At 39.1% G+C, this 17345-nt stretch overlaps 1 protein-coding gene across 2 annotated transcripts in view; it reads left to right on the forward strand.

Moving 5' to 3' along the window:
- Positions 1-95: 95 nt before the first annotated feature.
- atp13a3 (ATPase 13A3) overlaps positions 96-17345 on the forward strand; it is a 39681-nt gene continuing 22431 nt past the window's right edge. For both annotated transcript variants that reach the window (XM_023401360.2, XM_087172696.1), the window contains exons 1-7: positions 96-288; positions 9982-10062; positions 14121-14207; positions 14302-14475; positions 16496-16729; positions 16868-16938; positions 17247-17330. In XM_023401360.2, the coding sequence (XP_023257128.1) occupies positions 14157-14207; positions 14302-14475; positions 16496-16729; positions 16868-16938; positions 17247-17330 (614 nt within the window). In that variant the 5' untranslated portion in view covers positions 96-288; positions 9982-10062; positions 14121-14156. The remainder of the gene's footprint in view (positions 289-9981; positions 10063-14120; positions 14208-14301; positions 14476-16495; positions 16730-16867; positions 16939-17246; positions 17331-17345) is intronic.

The following is a 17345-nucleotide window of genomic DNA, read 5'->3' on the forward strand; positions in this document are numbered from 1 at the left end:
ACACACACACACACACACCCCTCCTCCTCCCCCCATCGTGATTTCACTACATGTCACTTCCTGCCGTCAGACAGCCAGTTCAGGCCAGTTCACTACCGCTGTAGTACTCAGTCTGTCCCACTGAGCTGTCAAGGCATAGCAGCACTCCGCTCTGCTTGTCCGCTGCGACAACATTTTTCAATCCAACTTAGTCAATTTTTCTCCTCAACGACGTTTTCCTTCAGATAACAGCTACTCTTATCTCACCATGACTCGAAGGTGATCTTCAGAGTGTCCAGGTGGTTCTGGGTGAGTGTGTTTTTTCTGAATTATGTTTGCGGTTTGCCTTCATCGCTGTCATCATCACCCATGTGTCAGTTGCTACCAAGCGGGGCTAAAGCTAAAGTGGTAACGTTAGCATGTGTGTGTGTGTGTGTGTGTGTGTGTGCGGACGTCAGCCGTTCTCCTTCTTGCGCAAAGGCAGGAAAAACAGCCATGGCTGCAATTGAATCGCCGTGTCCTTCCAGCAATGTTTGAAACCGAAAGCAAGAATAACGTTTGGAGACACATGGACGCTATTATTCAGCTAGTCACTGAGTAGCGGGCTAACAATGAAGCTTGGCTAACCATAGCCAGCTAGCCAACATCCAGCGATGTCTTCCCGACGAAGCGCTTCCCTGGCAGCCTAGGGCTTGTAGCCATGATTCGTTGTCAACAATTTGGCATATATCGTGATGCAGTTAACACTAGCTAGTGAAAGACAACCATATGGTGATCTAGATCCTGCCACAATGTAAAGCTCTTAACATTGAGGATACACATTACACAGATGTGATAGTGTTTTTGGTCTTTCTAATATTTAGATATAAAGATACTTTTCAAACAGTATTGTGGGTCGTTTCATTACAATCAAAAAGTACCACTGTAGAGGCTTTAAACAGCTTGCTAACACACCTCCTTTCTGACAGCTTCATTCCTTTTCCAAACACCTGCCATACTGATCAGGTTTCTAGTTAGGCAGCGTAATGAAATTATCAATAGCCTCACATTTTAATAATAATAATAATAATATAATTTTTGTGTACCTCCAAAACAACAGGATAGAAACAATATGTTTAAGGGATGTTAAAAATAAAACATTGTTTTTACAGCCAGGGACTGAAGTATATTGACACCATCTATCTTACTCCAAATTCAAAATAAAAATAGAATGAAACTCACATGGCCCATTCAGATTGTCCATGATTAGACAACTTAACTTGCACTGTCTATTATGTGCTGTGTTACATAGCAGTATGAATGCATACAGAAACCAAAGCTAGCCAATGACCAGTGTTGCATCAAAATTACATAGCAAAGTTGTTGTGACATGTCCTGATGGTATGAATTGATTGTATATATTAATTTGCACAGTTGTTACTTGTGAAACAAATCTTCACAGATTGTCTGAGTTGTGTTTTTTACCGTTGTATTCATTCTATTTGGAATATATGTCAAACGTACAAAACATAATCAGGAACATAATAAAAGCGAAAACAGGATGTAGATCTCGATTCAGATTGTTCATTGTGATTCTTCTCAACAAGTGATATGATCTTTTGGTCAGATTGCGATAGATGAATAGTTAATTAATTAGATGGAAGAAAAGAAAAGATTAAAGAAACAGATGGTGTACAACTTGTATTCATCACTTTATATTCATCAACTTTATATTTTAAGATAAATAAAATTCTTGTTTTTTAGAATGTCTATAAATGTTCTCCACATCTGCTCAAAGCCTTTGGATTTTCCCTTTAATGCAAATTTTAGTTTTTCCATAGAGAGCGAGCTTGAAAGTCTTTTTAGCTATTGGCTAAGAGAGGCTTTATTGGATTTTTCCATCACACAGCAATTGTATATTTGACATGTAAATAATGAAAATGTACCATGTTTTGGCTTCTCACAACTTAAGTAACATACAGTAGGAAATGAACCAAGTAAACATAACATGAGGCTGAATTGTCTGAATTTAGTATACATTTAAAACACAATTTAATTCATGGTAGTATTTAGTAAAGGCACCTTTTGGCTTATGTGGAAGTCTCAGTTTTGCAGTGGATTTGAGCGCTTTCTCCTTTTGTTCTTTGCAAGACACTTTAGGCTCTGTCAAATTGCATGTGGACCATGAGTGAACAGTAATTTTCAAGTCCTCTCAATTTGATTGAGGTCTGGACTCTAACTTTACCACTACACTTTATTTCTGGGTCTCCCAGAAGCCTTCTGGCAAACACCAGTCAAGATGCCATGCAAGTTATTTTCAACTACGGTTTTCTTATAGACAATGAATCTGCCATAAAGCTGAAACACCCGAATAACAGTTGGTTTATATGCAAAATGGCTCTGATCCTTCACAATGACCCCTTCCCGTAGCTCCTTCAGAGGTGCCCTAGACTTCTTGGTGGACTCCCTCATTAGTGACCTTCTTAAGCAGACACTGAATGTACAAGGGTCTTATAGGTGTTCATATTCCATTTTGCCGTTCCACTTAGCTGTCTTTGGCCTTACTGTGCTGTTGACATTTAGTATCTTGGAATATCCTTTTTGTATAACTGGTAGTTCATCACTGCCTTGTTGTACATTTGTTTGGAATATTGTTTTGTCCTAATGATACAGATTTTGCCAGATTATGTAGACTTTGGCACACCTTATTTAGTGTCCTTTCAACCTTATGCAACAGTTGACATGATTGAATTTTGTTACAGCAAAGGAAATGAATGTTTATTGAATACTAATGTATTATATCTGTAGTTAATTTAGATCAGTTTATGGAGATTTATTGTCACTTAGATGGTAAAGAGCCTTGAGCTGGTGTGGCTATGCCCACATTGCTTGTGGTTGCATGCTGTCAGTGTGGATATTGTTAATTGAGACTGCTGGCTGCTATTTTTTTTATTTGTGCCCCGGCATAGCTGGCATACCCAGACCACAAAAGGTTTCAGTAAACAAAGGATGAGAAAAGGATTGGAGGCTTTATATAGCCAGCACCAATCAGTTTAAAAATATCCTGATCAAGTTCAAGTTTGTTTGTGTAGCACAAATACTAATTGCACACAGCAGCTCAGGAGATATGTATTCATTGTCTATTCCCTTTTCTGTTTATATGTGTTTTCTGTGGTGCCACAGTGAGGCTTAGGCGATAATTAGTTTGTCTAGCTTTAATGGGAATGTGACCTTTGAGTTGTGAGGAATAATATCAACACAGTGTTTTGTTTTCATTCCTTCAGTTTATAAGAAGAAAAGCTTCCCACTCTCACACATAACCTGTGCAGCTTTTGACCACACTATTAAGGATTAAGAGGTGAGATGAAAGTAGGAACTGAACCACTGCTTGAACAAAATATCTCCAATTAATTCTTGACATATTCATCATTGATAGTGGAGAAATAGGAGTCATTTTGTCTTTAACATGATTTAGCAACATTTGTGATAAATTCAAATTGTGCATGCACCGCAGTCAGTGAGAAGGCTACTTGTAAGTCAACAAGTCAATTTTCAGAGTTTGCGTAAAAGTATACCATCCACTGAATTTAAATTTGAACTGACTAGTCCTTTTGAAAGCTTCACTGTTTAAAATGTTCACACTTCATAGTTTTAAATATTTGTATCTGTATGTGTAGACTAGATCAGTGAAAGTCAGTGTGTGCCTATTGGGATCACGCTTCACAAGGCACACAAGAAAAAATATATATGAGATACCTGATGTACGTATAGTAAAAGTTATTGACATGCGATGCAACCATGTGTTTTAAGCCATGATGCATTTGTAGAAACCACTCATTTTTTCTTACATAGAAGCATTGTTTTTAACTTGATGTGATTTGTATTTGGTTAACCATTTTCCATTGCAGTAGTTAGACTTCCTCAATCATTTGGCAGTACAGAGAGAGAGATAAATATGCTACTAGTTTGAGTTTTTTCTTCTTCTGCTGGAATTAAGTCAAGATCTTGTCCATGTGCATTTTTTGTGGTTACTTCATGCACCAGGTCGCAAAGATATACAGTACTGTTTGCATTTATGCTTTGGTCGTTATTCATATTTGTCTTAGAAAAATTAGACTTGGGTAAACTATGGGATGAGTTTCATAATTGTTAAAAAAAAAAAAACATCTTGCAGTTTCTGGCATCATGTGAGTATATCTAAGAGACGAGTTTAACTCGCTTAATCCATGTTACACATCTGTGTACAGATTCTTGGAATGAAGGAATCGACTAATTGTACTTGCCCTTCTCACCTTTTGAATTCCTTCTTCTCTGAGAGAGAGCCTGAGGTCTTGTCCAAACTGGAGATTTGGAAGCTGTTTAGTCTCAGTTTAAGAAGTGAGGCGCCAATATTCAATGGGCTTTTGAGCCAGTACCTTAAGACTTTTCACAGGTGACTTTTAAAACAGCAGACTGTGATGGAAGGCCTGCCAGTGTTGATTCAGAGTAGAGATGAGAAATATCCTGACATGGTAAAAGTCCTCTCCGCAGCCCAGCACTGTTTGGTGTTGGAACCTGAGTGCAGCACGTTAGAGAAACAGATCTTTCTAGTGCCGGTATAGCGGTTTGCCTCCAACAAGACCAGGACAAGCCAGCGGCCGGCATCAGTGGAAGCGAGAACATTTTGAATGAAAATAGAAACAACTGTGAAATTTGACACAGTAATGTTAACCTGAGAGCAGAGTTGTGCAATTAAATGAATACAGTGTGGATTGCGAAGGGACTCAGTTCATCGCTGATCGAAATTCCCATTCTAATTATGGATGATAGTATTAGATCAGGACTATCTAGCAAATCAAGTACTTCTTCATTTCACAATTAATTTTAAGATTTTACTTTTAACGCCTTTTATAGTCTAGTTTGGTTTTAATCTCATACATACAAATGTAATCTGGGGTCCTTCGGCAAGAACGGCTTGACTCCATCACTGTTACAACCTCAGAATGCTGAGTTTTGGTTTTCAGGTGCTGTTGGGACTTGTATGGCAGATCACAATTAGTTTTTTTTGTGGTGTGTCCCACACCGTTGGCTCCATCTCTCTTATCAGCAGCTGTTTGGGCAATTCAACAAGTTAAATTGCTGTCGGAGGCAGTCTGTGACAGAAAGATGTGGTTAGGGCTCTGGATAGACTCCTCCTTAAAATGCTCCTGCTGATGATGATGATCATGGAGCAGCTCAAGTAATTAAATGCTATAAAGCAGCCATTTTTACATACCTGGTAAATCTGTGAAACAGATGACCACAGCTCAGTAGCAGTTGACAGCACTAATCATCTGGCATTATGACAGTGATACAGCCTCACACTTGTTGCATCCTGAGTTGCACTCTGGTTCTAAACTGGATGAGATGCTGTGTAGCAAGAGGCAGCTGCTGAAAATGCGACTCTTATGCTCTGTGGACATATGAAAAGCAGGTGCATTAGAAAAAAAAACTCAAAAGTGTGTTTTTGAGAGGGCGAAAGAGTTGTAAGACTTCCATTTGCTCTATTAGCTTCTAGCGTGATATCACTGTAACATTCACCAGGCACTTGCAGCCCAAAAATACTCCCTGTTGGACTGCATCCTCAGGTCTGGCTGGGGCTAGATGGGAACATAAATTGTCTCATGGGCGTGTTTGATTGAGATTGCGCCATGAAGACACTGTTATATGAGTCATATTTATTTCCTTCCCTTATTTCTCAAATTGGAATTGTAAGATTAATATATTTGATTTACATCATGTATTATTCATCTTGGTGTAACCTACCACAGAGACATTATATGACATTTACAATTTTGGCTCATGAAATTATAGGAAATATCTGAATAGAACGCAAGACAAATGCATCTGAAGTGTGATGCATTCCAAGCAACCCCCAGATATTCACCCCCAGCTTTAAGAGTTTGGTTTTGCTCTGTTCTCACAGCAGTAAATTAGTGGTGAAGACATTTGCTGCTCTGACCAGAACAGCAAACCTGGAACGGTGTTTACATTTAAACACAAATCAAAGCTTCTTGAAAAAAGCAGATGATAAGACAAAAGAAACAACTGATAATGGCTACGGAGACCCACACTGGACATTCCACAGGCCTACTTGGCAGCAGGGTGGTTGCTGCCCTGCCATGACTGTTGTTTAACTTCTAACGCTATTTACAGAAGAATTTGATATTTTCCAAATTGGGATGAAATTAGCAGACCATTCCCATATCACTGTTTGATAGACATAATCAAGGAAAGTCATATGTACCTTAGCACATGTGCACTCACAGCCACCCTAAGACACTTTTCTGCAGATATCCTGAAGCCCCCCTTCTTCTCACTGCCCCTCTCATCTGCTCTTCTACAGACAAGAGAATATGTAATCCTGAAATGCCAGAACATTGTCATTTGTCTGTTATTAATCTTTAAATGTCTGTATCTGTAGTCTTACTCCTATTGATAGGTTTGTGATCATTTACAGTTAACTCTGCAAGCTATATGTTGATGAAACTCGTATATTAGTATTTCCATTACCATTAGAGATAAATTCTGTGTTTGGTCTTGTTAAAATCCCCTCAGCATCAGGATGCCAGGTTTTTATTCATTGTAATTATTTAATAACAAAATACAGTTATTTAAGAACTTGTCTGAAAAAGTTAAATGTGTGGCATATGGCCTCTACTGGACACATGCCACCTGGAGGGAGTGTAAACCTGACAATTCGAGTGACCCACAGATTGTCTAGGCATCTTTCTGAACCTCTTGCCTAAAACTCTCTATAAAAGAGCATTGCTGGAATGCTATAGGTGCCCCATTCTGTCTCCACATTGCTCTGCTGATCTCAACTTCAGAATCTTCATCCTCACCTTTGCTGCTGCATCATCATCTTCTCCCTCACAGCAGATGCTGCTGTGCTGAATCAGCGGTTGCACAGAAACACAAGTAGCATATACTTTATTTTCTGCTAATGGTAAATTCAGAAATTAACTGGCTTTAACTGGCTTCTCTATCCAAACATGATTATAAATTTACCACAGATTTTACCAGCTTCATTCCAGTAGAGACTGCATATATTGGTTTATTCACCTGTTACATATTTCCCTCATCAATTCATCTTTTCTTTCACTGTAGCATTTCTGTGTGTGTAGTTAGTTGTTATTGTTTTATGTCAGTCTTTGTTAGTAGTGTGTAGTATTAAAGTATAAATTTGTTGCCTGTGTTTTGTTAACAACACTTAACGTATCCAATCTTTGTTGTTTGTTCTACCTAATTCCCTCTTAAAGTCAGTTTGTACATTACAGACACTCTGGACTGATCACCCAGAGAAATGGTTATTAGTTTTGTGGTGCTGATGCTGAAATTATTTCGCAGGTCAAATAATTAAAAGGGTTCTGCCTGATATTTTCCCCTAATTGAACAAAATTTTCGTACAAAATATAGAAATGTTGAGTAATTCAATAGCCTGTTACATTCATGTAGAAATATTACATCCAGGTTCATTATGTACCAATAAGCTGCTCTACGAAGTGTTTTAATCTCTTGCACAGTGGTATCAGCAGTTTTTCATAGTCTGTCAAGCAACGCCACTGTTAATCCAAGAGCATGTGGTGTGATTTAAAACTTTGCACACATTTGATCTGCAGGATTGTTTTTTTCCCAGCCCTTTCCCTCCACTTTTTTTCTTATGGGTACTTGACAGTAGTGGAGTCCACATACAGTCCCTGTACAGCTCTCTTTGTCCTCTTCCGCTCCCTGATCTCATCCATGTAAACTTTCCTTTCCCCTTACATGGATCATAGTTGGCTGTAATGCCAACAGTTCTTCTCACTTGTTGTGATCTAAAGCCCATGTATGTCATCTGAAAACATACAGTATGAGTATCTATGATATGTGAGGCCAATGTTTTGAATAATGTCTTTGAGAATCGATAGGTGAGTTTGAGTAGGTGATTCAGCTTTAACTGTGTTTGAAGTTTGAGAAGAATGAAACTCTTGATTTCTCCTTAGTCAAGTTGTTAAAAGAGAATTGCTCAGTTAATCATGTTGTCAGTGGTGATGGGCTCTTAGAGCTGACTGAGGAAGAGTTTTTAGTTCAGACAGCAGAGGAAGGCAGGTGGTCATACTTTTTTTTTTTTTTTTTTTTTTTTTTTTTAAGGCCAGTGGCTGCAGTGATAAACAGCTTGATTGGCCCTTGCTTGGCTATAATACCCCATGAGTAGGAGGGGAAGTGATAAAGAAAGCACATTGAGTGCAGAGCATGATAGCAACAAAACACTTTTTCCTCCAAATGCTTCCATGAATTATAGGCCTCTGTCATTAGGTCATGGCTCATTGTTCACTTTTTCCTTTTTGTCTGTGTGTTGAAGAATAGGGCAGAAAGGGAAAGGAGTATGTGTCTACTCTTGGCTATTGTCTTGAGTTATTTATTTGTATACTTTTGCTTTGCTCGAGTATTAGGGTTGCGCAATCTTAACCATAGTCCGATCGTCCTTTCGTCATCCTGTGAAATTGCAGATAGCCGATATTAATTGTTTTTCAAGCAACATTGCCAAACATTTTTTGATACAACTGGTCAAATGTGAGCATCTGGTGTTTTTCTTTGCTATTGTGACTGAATGTATTGCTGATAGTTAGTTGAAAGCAGTTGATAAATTGGAGAAACAGAGAACTCATTACACAGTCAAATAAATTACAAATAAACTGTGTCTTTAGATAATTATCTCATAATATTTTGGCTGTGGTTGATCACAGAACCAGATCTGCTTTTGGACTCAAAGAGTTAGTCATGTTTTCTACCTGTGTTGTGTTTTGATACATCTATACTTGGTTGATTATTTTCTGACATGTTACAATTTCTTTCCAGGAACACTGATGATTGTCATGTTCAACTTGTTTGAAACATGACATTGTTTTTTTGTTTTTTTTCTTCCAAGCCAGCATTGCTTATTAATACAATAGCAGACTAATCAAATGCGAGACAACAATGTGGCTTTAGGCTGGGCTTGAGGAATCTATTAATATCTCTGAAGTCATGCTGACTCCTAGAGGCCCCAAACATGGTCCTCTATATTCCAGTAAGAACACTGGTTTCTCCTGTTATCCTCCTATTCACAACGGAAGAGATAATTTATCTGTTGTTTTTTTTCGTTACTGTTTCTGGTGGGAAAACAGGGAAGATTTATTACATTATATCATTAGCATTTGTATGGGATGGGAACACCATGCCTTGTTAGTAGAGAGGAATCAGGAGGAATCACCTGATGTTATTTCAGCTGCTGCCATTTCAGCATGAAGTCATGATATATTTGCTCAAGGCATTGTTTATCATGTTGTTGATACCTACAGTACCTAGGTTCTTTTGTCACTGGGGGAAATAATAACTGGGAATGGAGTGTAAAATGAACAGGGTCAGCAAAGGACAGGATTAGTGGCAACAGAAGTCCACATAAGCTGGTGGGAACAGGAAGATGTAAATCTGAATTTTACATGATGGTATTTAACCTCTAGCGTGATGTCGTCCATGAAATTCTAGTCCTAAAATTAGCAGAGTGGACATGGTGTGGGATATTCCATGATGCTGACAATTTATTTATGGACTTCAGTTCACTTCAGATGGTTCACTCATTCCTAATACCTCAATTTTCAAAAAATTCCACAATGTTGTGGTTAGCAGGGGCAACCAGACCAAATAAAATGATTGACAGTGGTCCAAATGTGGTTGCCTCTGGCCAATGAAATTAAACTCATTTTCATCAGTTTGTAGTCTTTCAGAGATAAGTCTAAAGTGTATTTCCATTATCTTGTTGAATGACTGATGGAAATGATGAATATACTCTATAGAAAGTATATCAGTGAACACCTTGTCATGCTTTATATTACCTGGTTGGTTTGAAATTTCTTCTGCTGCAGCTCATTAACTATTATTGTTAACCTGCACTTCATTAAGTTAATTTTTTGTACATAGCTGAAAGACCCTTGTGGGAAGTTTTGTGATGTCCACTGTTTGTAATTGCTTGTTTTTCCCCAGGGTTCCAGGTTGGTGTGGTGAGAGAGCAAGCTAACTACGGGGAGGAGGACCGCCTGGGGCATCGTGTCCCTGGCTCTCAAGGTAACTAGAAACTTTTATCTCTTTTATGTTGCTGGACTGTTGAGGTGATGCAGCCTAGGAGAAGAAGAACAGCAAGTGTTTCTTACTGACAAAATTGCACAGATTTTTGACATATGAATGCGCAACAAATTCACTGTAACCCAGTGGGACATCCATGAAATTACCCAGAAGCTTCTCCAATGCATAAGTCACTGCTTTGGGCTCTGATTGAGCGTAAGCTAGTTATGTTTTTTTCCCAGAAGTGATTTGGTCATTTTCATGTCCTATGTAGCAAGATACCTTCACCACACTCTGTAAATCCCCTTGAGCTGACTGCACTGCAAATATACTGACAGAACCTAACAAACTTGTTTTATTTAGGGAACAAACGATTACCCTAGATATGTTTGGTTGTTTGATGATATACATTGACGAAGCTGTGCTAATTATTTGGATTGACTTGGGGATCCTGTGTTATTTTGTTATGTTATTGATTGTAAAGCAAAAATGATGTTTGAATGGCAGTTTGTGTTAATTTTTTACCCAGTTCCAATATACTGTATATTATCTTACTCTCTACACTAAGACACAGTTTTCTTACCATTTTAGCCAATAACAGCATCAAGTGATCAGTTCTTTCTTGTATTCTCACTATGATATATTCTATCTTAACATTCTTTCTTAATATTTCTTAATACACAATGATTTTTTGACAGTGCCCCATCCATGCTCTTGCACAAGTTTGTCTGAACGAAAGTATAACTTAATTTGTCTCCAACCCCAGTTAACATGTAACATATTGGTACTTGAGCCATAAACAGGGTTAACATGTCTGGCTCGTCAGCCACAAACCTTTAACTTTGGCTGGTTGTCTGTTTGGAGCCTGTAATTATGGATGCCTTTATGTTTTCTGAGGTTGCAACCTGCTGTTACCTGAGCAGATGATTCCAACACCACAGACTGTGTAACAATCTCTGGTTTTAAAAACCACATAAAGCTGATACTTTTCAATCATTTTTGGGGGCTGTTTTTTATTGGTGTGTTATGTCTGAGTCACCATACCAGCAGCTATTTTGTGAAAGAGTGTATCCATGATGCCCTGTTGTCGGCATTTCCAGTCATTGCAGAGATTGGGGAGGGAATGTTCTTGTTTCACTGCACCCACTGCATAGCGCCGGTCAGGGGGCTGCTATTGTAAAATACTAGGAAGGGCTTGGTCCTAAGCAAAATATCCCGCTGTATGCCAGAGAAAAAGTCCAGCCGGGTGCTGCTGGCAGATAAGATCAGTGTGTGGGGGCAGTGATACAGGATCAGTGGGTGTTTTTAGGGTGGTGGGGGCAGTAGCAGGGTAGTCCAATGGGCACAGTGTCCTGTCACAGCATGCTAGCACTCCTCTGTGATATCTGGGGTGAGAGTGCTCTAACTCTCCCTGTGTTTGTGTCACTTAATGTAGTGTTTTTTGCAATTGTGTGTGTGTGTGTACTCTATCTTTTTTATACCCCTCTTTATGTATCTATGTAAGAGCATGTTCTGTCATAGGTATCTCTGAATCACATTCTGCTTAAGTGGGCTTTCATACCAAAGACAGTCACAGCACTGCATAAAGAGGGAAAGCGAAACTCACTGCACTGCCTTGAATTTGTGGCCAAAATTTAACTTCAGTCAGCTTTGACCCCAACGTATTCTGACATGTAAATAGCATAGCATTCTCGCAAAAACAGAGTGTGTGGCTGTAATTAGTCTAAAGGGAATATGCAACAGAATGTATATTCAGGGTTAGACAGTTTGTATTGTTTTGTTTGTATATTCCATTTTGAATTAATCTTTTGCAAGTTGTAGTTGAATGAATGTGTCATTGAATGACTTGTATGAAGTATTTTGACTATTTACAAATAATTGCTTAATGTAATGCATTTTGGTGTGGATACTACCTTGTACAAGCTACGTGTTTTTTATGGGAAAGCCTGAAGTCTGTTTGTATGTCTCTTCTTCCACCTACCCTCCATCTCTCTGCCAGTCTTATTCTTTTTCACCCAAAACTGGCTCTCTTAGTTATGACATGCCTTTCTTTCGTGTAAGTGTTGTGGACAGTGTAGATGACACTGATCAGTTCTCCAATAATCTCCAGAATTCCAATTACAACATGTAAACAAAGAAACCAGGCATTGATTTCCACCTGTAATTTGTTACTTTCTACATGTCTTGTGCTACAAAAGACATGTAGAAATTTACAGGCTAACGCTTGTCCACCAATGTTTTGGCCGGTTGGCATCTTAGCAGGGCATGATGGGAATGTCACCAGTTCCCAGAGAAACCCCAGCGAAATCCTGAGTGCACCTGATCGACCAATGGATTACCAGCTCCTGTCCTTGAAGCCAGTAGCCTAATTAGCTTCTTTTTTAATGCCCACTCACAGTTTGATTGTTCACACACGGTCAGCTTCACTGTTTTTCTCTGTAACTCAATGCAGTACATAAGCCACAGAGTGGAAAAGTAACCTGCTGGAGCTTGGTATTGCTTTTAACCTCATAGACAGATTGTCTGCAGCTGAACTAACATTTCTATGGGCCTGTTCTTTTTGACCCAGATGCCCCTCTGTCAATATCAATGCAGAATTCAGATACACACTCACACAAATTGTGCCTTCCTTGGCAGCTGGCTAGTCCTCTGGGACAACTGAGAGGAGGAAAGAGGGACGAGCTTGATATTTGGTAACACACATCTGATGACTCAGTTGGTCTGTGTGTGGGTGTGCTGACACTCTTAAGAGATAATCTCAGGTGTTCTGAGGTCAAGCAGCTGTCTGAGAAGAGTTGCACATTCTTATAGTTGGAGTATATTCATGTGCTCTAATGAACTATGGACCTCTGATAACTTTCCTGTACATCGGACCCACAGACAGTTATGTCTTCCTTTGTTAATGCTCTTTTCCCACACAAAGTTAAAGAGCTCACACTGGGTTCAAGAGACTTCACCAGAGTTTAGAAAAACATAATGATGCCCCGTCACGCTGTCTCTACATTGAGGTCCATGTGCTATCGAACATTTTGCAGTGCATGTACTTGTCTCATAGTCCTTGAACATTTTCTGTGTGGAGAGTGATTGGTGAATTGCATTGCAATGCATACCTGCTGCCTTATATTAACTGTTCAAAGATTGATGGAAAGTATCATTTCAGTGATTTAGCCAATGGTCTCATCAACAGCAGAAGTAGATAGAGTTAGGTAGGTTTGTGTCTTTACAGAAACTTTAGACAGGAGGAATGTGGGGACCACTTATTCCCTCTTAAAGGACATTGTCTCAGCACTCTTGGATTCATCACCACATCTGTCTGTTATTGTATGTATTATATTCTTATACACTGTATGCTGCTGACAAACCACTCTAAATGGATGAGGCAAAACTTAAAACAGTCTTCAAATGTACTGTACTGAAAATACACTGAATCACAATGCCACTGTATCATCAAATCCATCCATGTTGTTTGGATATCATAACACGCCCTGAGCACTCTGCTCCTATTTCAGAGAAAGTGCTTTGTTTGTTTGAAATAATGCATGAGTGCACAATCTCAGTGTTAAACAGTGAATGATGTGTTTGAGTGGGACCAAGGCTGGTTAATCAGATTTGAAGGGTGACCAGTGCCACCCAAATAGCAAACTGCACCACCACTGTGCCACTAGATTTTGATACCAGATTAAATGGTAACTGGCTGCACAGTCGCAATCCCTTTCAGTCTATAAACCCTAGCTATGAAGTGATATGGAGTTACTGCGTGATTGTGCAACTACAGAAATGCAGGAAATAATAATAGTGAATGATGATTTGGGTTTTTCCCTTCGCAACCTTTTTTACATCATTATGTAATGGAGGAAGCTTACAAAAGTGTGATTGAATGACTTGATGATACACTTCATTTTCCACACACTACTCTTTTGCATAATAAACTTAGAAGGTATCTTGTGACCCCGCCTTGGGTGTTTGACCCTCTGGTGTTGAGCCACGGTTTGATAGGCTGTTTTGGAGCTGAAATGATTTCCCACACCGTTCACCTGACATTTTGTCTGTTGTGTTTGCAGTGACTAAGGAAGGGGCTTGGCAAACTGTTCTGCAGCATGGAGAAGGAAGACCTCAAGGTCCTCAACAAGGGGGAAGAGGAGGAGATGGTAAGCTCCCTTTTTATTTTACATAGGTGGAAAGTGGGAATTATTGGTTTCAGACTTATCAGACTGCATTATGTTTTCTTCCTACACCGTCTAGGAGCTGCAGGGCTACCGTCTATGTCGTTGGCGGCTGGCTCTGGTGGGCCTTGGGGTGCTGTGTACAGGGGGCTTCCTACTCCTGGTGCTCTACTGGATGCCAGAGTGGTGCGTCAAATCCACCTGCACTCGTACCACAGCCCGTGATGCTGAAGTGGTGTTGATGCGCTCCACGGTAGGTAGCAAATAGAACTGCAATGATTGGCAGAAATTTAACCTGCAACTAATTGGATAATCAATTAATCATTTCAGTTAAATGCCACATATTTTCTGGTTTCAGCTTCTCAAATGTCAGACAAAACAAGCAAATTTAAGACATTGCTATGGGCTTCAAGACGTGGAATTTTTTGCACAATTTTTTTACATTTTGTAGTCTAAGCAATTAATCAAGTAAAAATGAATAAATAAAATAATTATTATATACAGCTAATCTAAGGTGTGAGGTTTTTTATTTACATTTATATTTAAATGATATTAAAACAACAATATTCCGCAAATTAAATAAATAATTTTGTAATCAAAACTACATTAAATAACATAAAACATTCTTCCTAAAAAAAGAAAATAAGTGCACATGACCTAAATAATTTAATTTAACATGCGTTCAGTTCAACAAAAAATTGGTCTACTGAAATACTAATGGTACCAAAATAAAGAATAATAATTATAAAAATATAATAATAATAATAATAATAATAATAATAATAATAATAATAATAATAATAATAATAACAGTAATAGATGATGACAGTTATGATTCAGAGTAACTCATTCAGTTGCGCTAATTCCTACACGTCCTGTAAACAACTTCTGTCACCATGATGATGCATGCTGAGACAATCTACTACAAAACAAACTAGCTGTACATATCACACATCTCACAACTATCTTAACAATACAAAACAACTAATACTGAATTTACATTAGTTGTAGAACCAGTTTAAAAGCAGAAAAGTGAGTTTTGTAATACCTGAGAGGACCAAAGTTACCATCTTGCCCAGGCCAATGCTCATTTATTTCTGAGCTGCGCATGTGCTGAGCCTGTAGCTACAATCAATCTAGTGGATCCACAACAGCACCAGAGCAGCATCTACTGACTTCAAGGTGTATTGCCTCCATTGAAAGACTGTATGAAAAATGGGGGGGTATTTGTTTAGATAAAACCAAACTTGTAGCTTTTCTCCCAACCCACTACAGTCACACCAGCAGGAATACACTGATGACTTGCCATATAAGTGTCTGCACTCCTTTCTCTCTGTGTTGGTCCCATGCTTGGGTGCATGTATGTATATTCATCCTTGACCATGTGTGTATGAATCTGTGTCAGATTGTCGGTGTTGACTGAATTTTAGATGCACTCCTGAGGGTTGAAGCATTAGGAACCTATTTCAGTTTAAACATTTTGCTCACTTTTGTTCACTTCTTAAAGAGGCTTGAGATAGGAATTTGGTTTTGGGTTAAGGTTAGTGAGGATTAGACAGGGTAAGGCAGGGTCTGAAAATAACACCTGTCAAACACCAAATACAGCTGCATTTTTAAGGTGTATACATTGCTGTTTTAACTGTGCTGTTGAAATTTTTGGAGTGCATCACTTGATGCGTGCCAGTTGACACTCATAACAAACATCAGGCACGTCTATCTGCCTCGAGATACAGTACAGGAGTGAGCCAGGAATTTAGATCTTGTACGGGCCAAGTACAGAGGTGTTTGCAGTCAGAAAAAAAAACAGCCTGACTGTAGCCAACAACAGCATGAAGGTTTCTTTTTCTTTCTGTCAAGATCAGCTCAAAGTGTGCAACCTGTCAGAGTCCAGAAATCAGTAAATGTAGCTCATTGCAGGTATTAGTTAGCCAACGTCACTAAATCTTTACACACTTGTACCCTGTGATGAAACACACATAATCTCTATCACAACGATAGAGCAATTGCTTAAAAATTTGAACTTTTCCCTATAGTATTTTAAGATGGAAATATCATGAAAACATTTTTATACCTTTGCCCATTGATACAACACAACCTTTAACATTATAAAGAGATTATAACATAAAAATTACATAACGACATAAAGATTTTTAAAAAAGCGTGTTGCCCTAAAGTGTTAAGGTTGGTTAGTTAGTAATGAAGGGGTGTTATGATGTATTATAACAAATAATGGTCCCCAAAAGTTCAGCAGTCTAATTTTATACATGTTTTAGGATGAGTTCCGGCGCTGGTTCCTGGCCAGGGTGCGAGTGATGCTGGCCCCAGGGAGCAACCCCTTCCACAGCCTGGAGACCCAGACCACCTCCCCCTGCTCCCCTTCTTCTCCTTCTTGCCCCTTCTCCTCCCCTGCCTCCCCCCCTCTGGCCAACGGACACACCCCTCACCCCTCCGATGGCAGCCCCGCTCAGGAGCTCATCAGAAGATTTGCCGACTACCAGCCCACACAGGTAGGCACCCATCTCAACAATATACTGTATTTACAGTATCAATCACTGTTTGGTTTCCAAATCAAATCACAATTTTTTAAAAACATATTAAAAGTCGTTCTCTCTTCCTTCTGCCCCTCTCTCTTTTGTTTCCCTCAGATTCGCTATTTTACCTTTCATAGCACAAAGTATTATTGGAATGACGAGGTGCAGAATTTTGAAGTTTTATGGTAAGCATTCTTTGATTATCTACAGAAATTGTATTTACTATGTTTATACCAGTTTTCAGGCACTATCACTGCAGAAATCTCTTCCCTTAGAGCAAGCTAAATCGGATCAGGGTTTTATCTGTCAGTGTGTGTACGGTATTACACAACAGCAGTGATAACAAAAGATAAATTGATAGGAAGACAAAATAAGCAAAACGATCACCTGGATTACCAGCTGTAGTAACAGTTAGACTTGCATTGCTGGCACTTTTAATTGTAATTAAGTGTCAACTTTGTCTCTCTCTCTCTGACCTACATTCCACCTACAGTGGCCTGGAGGATCTGCAGATCAGCTGCTCCACCCTCCACTCGGAGCACAGTGCAGGCCTGACCAGGAACCAGCAGGAGTACAGGTAACATCTCTTCTA

The sequence above is a fragment of the Seriola lalandi genome, unplaced genomic scaffold, assembly GCF_002814215.2.
Source record: "Seriola lalandi dorsalis isolate HSWRI2012SDOR001 ecotype SW California unplaced genomic scaffold, Sedor1 jcf7180002053619, whole genome shotgun sequence".
NCBI lineage: Eukaryota > Metazoa > Chordata > Actinopteri > Carangiformes > Carangidae > Seriola > Seriola lalandi.